Source organism: Arachis ipaensis, chromosome B08 (genome assembly GCF_000816755.2).
Source record: "Arachis ipaensis cultivar K30076 chromosome B08, Araip1.1, whole genome shotgun sequence".
Taxonomy (NCBI): domain Eukaryota; kingdom Viridiplantae; phylum Streptophyta; class Magnoliopsida; order Fabales; family Fabaceae; genus Arachis; species Arachis ipaensis.
The window spans coordinates 5,575,849-5,581,926 of record NC_029792.2 but is presented as its reverse complement, the minus strand read 5'-3'; the positions used below and the strand labels follow the sequence as shown (position 1 = coordinate 5,581,926).

The 6,078-nt window shown below is 30.7% G+C and overlaps 1 protein-coding gene across 1 annotated transcript; it reads right to left on the bottom strand.

Moving 5' to 3' along the window:
* On the bottom strand, nt 2,847–3,750 carry LOC107612014 (protein BIC2). Its single transcript, XM_016313859.2, has one exon. The coding sequence runs from the start codon at nt 3,510–3,512 to the stop codon at nt 3,075–3,077; it is 438 nt and encodes a 145-aa protein (XP_016169345.1). The 5' UTR covers nt 3,513–3,750; the 3' UTR covers nt 2,847–3,074.

Below are 6,078 nucleotides of genomic sequence, written 5' to 3'. Positions count from 1 at the left end.
ATTCTCAACGCAAATATTTTTTTTTCTAATGATATGTCGGCTAGTTTTGGGAAACGTCATAAAACTTTGGGCTTATGAGCTGGGCTCAACTGGGCTGGTCTACAGAGTTACTAACCCCATTTTCAGTAAAAAAGAAAAAAGAATTTGATAAATTCCGTATCCCAGATTATTCATGAAGGCCTAATTTTTATAGAATTTTGTTGTATATGGTATATCCAGTTATCCACAATTTCTCTCATCAATAATTTAACTATTATGAATGGGTCTGTTTTATAATGTATGTTCATCAGATGAAATATGTTAGAATATAATTAGGATCAATTAGTATTATTTAGTATATCTGAATATTTATCATAGGTGATTACATTTTTATTATTACGATTCTCTTAGTACCTATAAATATCATTTATATTGTATCATTCTAGACAATTTGAATAGACAACTTGATTATATTCAATAATACACAAATCCTTCCTCCAGTTTAGTTTCTTATTTCTAACATGGTATCAGAGCCATGATATCCTCCTTAAAGAGAATAAGTTGTTTTCCTTGCGGTGAAATTACCGTAGTTTTTGTATTTTTTTTTTCTATGCCATTCTTCTTTCTCTTTTGTCACTCCTTTGATGCTTTTTTACCTCACCGACAAGCCTATTTTCTCTGTGTTGTGTTTTTTCTGCGTTCTCTCGTGGCAGTTCCGTCTGCGTTCTCTCGTGACAGTTCCATCTGCATTCTCTCGTGGCAGTTCCATTTGTGTTCTCTCGTGGCAGTTCTGTCTGCGTTTTCTCGTGGCAGTTCCGTCTGCATTTCTTCTGTGTTTTCTTGTAGCAGTTCCGTCTGCATTTCTTCTGTGTTTTCTTGTGGGAGTTCCGTCTCTTTCTGGCAATTCTGTCTGCACTTCCTTTAGATAGCGGCAGTTTCGTCTGCGCTTCTTTCAGACAAGCGGCAGTTCCGTCTGCGCTTCCTTCAGACTAGCGACAGTTCCGTCTGCGCTTCTTTTCGGTAGTTCCGTCTACACCCGTTTTATCAATTTATGCAGTTATTTATTTATTTATTTCGTTGTTTTAAATATGTTTCAAACTCAAGTTGTCACTTGAGTTTGAGGGGGATGTTAGAATATAATTAGGATCAATTAGTATTATTTAGTATATCTGAATATTTATTATAGGTGATTACGTCTTTATTATTACGATTCTTTTAGTACCTATAAATATCCTTTATATTGTATCATTCTAGACAACTTAAATAGACAACTTGATTATACTCAATAATACACAAACCCTTTCTCCAGTTTAGTTTCTTATTTGTAACAAAATAAATTATATTAAGCAATTTGAAGTGGCTAATATGACTCCTTTCTCATAAGGTCTTGAAATTTTAAATAATCCATAAGGCTTTGTTTAGTTGAAAAAAAAAGAAATAGAGGAGAAAGAAGTAAAAAGGAAAGAAGTTGAGTANNNNTCTTACATTTGCTATTTAGGTGTAATCCACCATATTAATTTTTTTTTTGCTCTTTTACCATATTTGAGTATTTGGCAACTAATCTCAACCCCCCTTATATATATATATGGATGGTCTAAAATCATGACATTATCTCAACTTATGTTGATTACGCGAAACTAAAACTGTTGGCAACATAAAATGACATCAATAACTTGAATGCAAGCACCTATTTGATTCTTGTGCATGTCAAGGAATTGAATTATTGTTGGTCTTAATAGATTAGAAGTTTGTCTATTTGATATTCGTATCGTCCTTTCTTCAATCTTCTTTGCTAGAAATTCTTCCTTAGAGTCAATGCATATTGTCAGCAAGTAGTAACAGTAGTTAAGTCATCATGATGTAAAAAATTAATATGATAGGCTAATCAACGTATGCGTCTAAACTAATTAAAAAGGAAACCATCACTTCTTGTTAGATATGTAATTTATCAAAGAGAGTGAATGACTAAATGGTAGAGAAGTTCTTTTTGTTAGAAATTTGTTTTTGTCTTCTTACTATTATCAAAGAAATATATATACATCTCCAAGAGATGTTGAATATATAATGATATTTTGAAAGTGAATATTCTCATTTATATTTTAATAACGTTATTTTTTTTCTATAAATTCATAAAAATTTATAATACTAAAAATTCATATTTAAAGTTACATTAAAAAAATAAAAATAAAAATAAAACTATTTTTTTTTTTTATTATTCATCACATGACTTCACTAGCAGCATATCTTTAAATTGAATTTAAATCTATAACAGGTTAGTTTTTAACTTACTAAATTAAAAAATACCATAAAAAACTAAAGCCAAGATAAACAAACCAAAGTCAGAATCTAGATTTTATATATTCCAGAAAAAAAAAGCAAAGAACATACTCTAAAAATACCATATTAATTTATATGAGTCAATTGCAAAAAGAAAAAGACACAGAATATACTCTAAAAGCACCGTCTTAATTTATATGAATCAATTGTAAACCATAACATATAATGTATGCATGTGAATTTAGCTTTTAAGTCTTAACTCTTAATTGATCAATATATGTGTAGATTATAATAATAAACAGCATGATTAACCATGTCAAAAAAGAAGATCATTTAATCCAGGCAATTATAAGATCCAAGCCATGATAAAGTTAATTTTTACTTCATTATATATATATATCCCTTTAATTAATTAGGTGCCAAGTTAGTTTTGGATAGATCTAAACCAAGTGAAAATGAGCAAGAAATATGATCGCCCAATTAATATAAATCTAATAATTAAGAAGTTTAATTTCCTCATAAAGGTGTTCCCCGTCCATCGCCAGAAAATTATGTATAATTTTATACAAAGAAATAATTACATACATATATGCAGCAAATCACATAAAGAGTTTTCTTTTCTTATATTTGGTGTATAGCTAGAAAAAGAATATTCACGAGTAGTTCTTCTTCTCCCTTTATTCTGCAATAATGAATTACAAAATGTGAAAAATAACCATCAATTAAAAATAAGGTGGAATAATTCACTAGGGTATGTGAAGAAAAACACATAGTATGCAATTAAAAATGTGAATGAAGCAAAGGTAATTAATAATTAACTACTGTGAATATATCCTTAATCTCTGAGACGATCTTGGAGGCGTTGATGAGGAAGAAGTAGTTTTACGAGAATCGGCAATGAGAGCATCACGAGCAGTGACAATCATTGTGTGAGGAGCAAACAAAGCATCGAAAGTGGTGTAATCGATCCACTCCTTCATCATCTTCTCTTGTCCCCAGTCTTCTGGAATCTTAACCCTTCCCTTCACTTCTTCTCTGTGCCTCTTCAGCCTCTCCCTTCCTGTTTCCTCGCGCTCTTCTTCGTCCTCGTCTTCTTCATCATCCTCGTCATAATTGGGAGACCTAGATGCTCTTCTTGTGGTGGTAATTATCTTATCGTAATTGTTGGGAGGAGGAAGAACTATTTGTGAAGTAGTGGGGTTCCTTGTGGTGTTCCATGTAGGCATGTGGTGGGACAATTTCTTGTTTTCTTCCATTGAAACAATAATATAAAGGTAATAAGTAGTGAGATCCAGCAAGGTGGTGATGATATATATGATGATGCTTCGTTCTTGAGATGGAAATGGTGGTTAGTTAGTTAAGGTAAGGCTGGTTGTGTTATGTGTGGTGATTTGTGAATAAAAGAATTAGAAGCATTGTGATGAAATAATATGGATCGAGTGGGGTGTTTAGGGTACACGTCACTTACATGCTTTTCTATGGCGTTTGAGCTTTCTACGTCTCGCTCATGGTTTCAACAAAACCCATTGTGTGGTTTACTTCTCATGTACGTATACTTATATTAGCATACCATGAAACAAAAACATTTTCTCTTTTACTTTACACCTAAGTCCAGAGTATAAGTATCTCGTATTAAAATTTGGTCAGTATTTAACTATTAAAAAAAAAGTGAATAATTTTATACTATTAAATATAATTTTACACTATATAATATTTTTCTTTTATTTTATTTGTGAGGAGGACCGAATCATGCAATTTATTTTTCTTTGGATTTTATTATTGATTTATGATTTAGGGTTATTGTATTAATAACATTAATGGGAATTGATTTTGATGAGAAAGATGTGGACATGAGTGAGAGCGGCCCTTTGAAACCAACCAGATATTTTTCTTTATTAATTTAATTATTTTTCTCTTTTATATGGTATTTTGCTCTCTCAATATGAGGGGGCTAGGTTGGCATAAAACCATCCTCAGAATTTGGCCATGTTACCATGGATGCAACTTTGAAACTTACACCGTATAATATGGCTTTCTGACATTGTCGTTTTGCTTCATGTATCACCGTTTTGTCATTTGTCGTCAAAATAGTTGCAATTTTTTTTTGTTCTATTTCAAATTTAATACTATTATTTTTTTTTTTTTGAAGATTCACGTATAGTTATATAAAATTGATAATCGAATTGTTAAATAATAATTTAATTAAATATGTTAAATTATTTAATATTATTTTTATTAATAAATTTTATTTAATTTTTATTAATAACTACCTGTAAATTTTAATATTATTTTTTATATTTAAGCATTTGAATTCTAGACCCCGATTAAAAGAACAGTAATCTATCACTATAACGAACTACATGTTAGTGTCTACCCAAAAAAAAAACTACATGTTAGTATGTTACACTAATTATGATCGTACTACAATAATAGTATGTTAGCATGTTAGTAGAGCACACTCCATATTATTCCACATATAGTCATATATCCAAATAACAGTGTTGGCTGTTATTAAGTGTTTGAATATGACTACCGTTGATCCTTCAATTTAATAATTGAGTGTTCTGTATTTTATTTGAATTTGAAGTCATGCATTTAATTCTCGTTTATTTTTCTTATTATCTTCGATAAAAAGAAGTGTATTATTATTATTATTAATTAATTAATTAAAAAACCAACTTATATTTAGTTTAATCAGGTGAATTACTTTAAATAAATTGAATAGCGAAAATTTAGAAGTAAATTAAACTCAATACATATTATTCAAATCCTACACCACTATACTATTCATAGCAACTTTATTAAAAAATGTATTATTATATTATATATATAAACTCAGAGACCCTACACAGTACACACACCACGCATTAACTATGGATTCTTATACAGTTATACCACCAGGTGCATAAGAGCCGCCTAAGAGGTACCAATACCATGGTCTGATATTTCAAGTTCAACTAGCCTCATCTGCAAATATTTATCCTTTTTTTCTTGGATATTCTGCAAAATGTTCATTTTTCTCTAATCAAATATTTATCCTTTTGTTTTTGTCTTAATCAAATATTTATTTATTTATTTTTTTTGGTTACCCACAATATTTCTCAACTCGACAGACTAAAGACTAATTCACCACGGATCTGAACTCCATTTAAGAGTGTGTCACTTACTAATACGTTACTGTTGCATACACAAGGCAGGATTTGAACCATCAAATATTTATCTTACTAGTAGGTTGGGCCAGGGCCAAGCAAGTTACAAATGGAGGCCCTGTTTTTAGGCCGACAGAAAACTTGCCTTCTGCTATAATTGGGCCAGAACAAGTTGCTGCGTAAGGCCCATTAACTATGAGAATGAGACTCATAAGTTGAGGAAAAAGTGGACATCAGTGTATGTGTACTGTTATACAATTAGCAAGACCTAGAGTTAGTTAAGAGCGAGTTAGTTCACTTTTCCACAAATTAGTATAATCCCGCTGGGTCCTTGGGCACATTGAAAATGACATTAATCATCTTTTTTTCATTTCCTGATACCGGTTATGGTAGCAACTCATGCTTAGCTCCTCAATCTCCTTCATGCAGGTTACATCCTTTTAACTTGCTCTATTTTTTTATTTTTTTTTAATTCAATTAGTCGAGAAAAAATGCGGATATTGTAACAGCAATTGGATAATAACGAATAATTGTTGCAACTCCATCTTTTCCGTATTAATTTATTAATGGAGGTTGAGGCACTGTTTAGTTGTTCCGCTGAAATGATAATATAAAACATCACTTAATTAGTAGCATGTATAAAAATGTTGTTGCCATTAAGAAATATGTTATG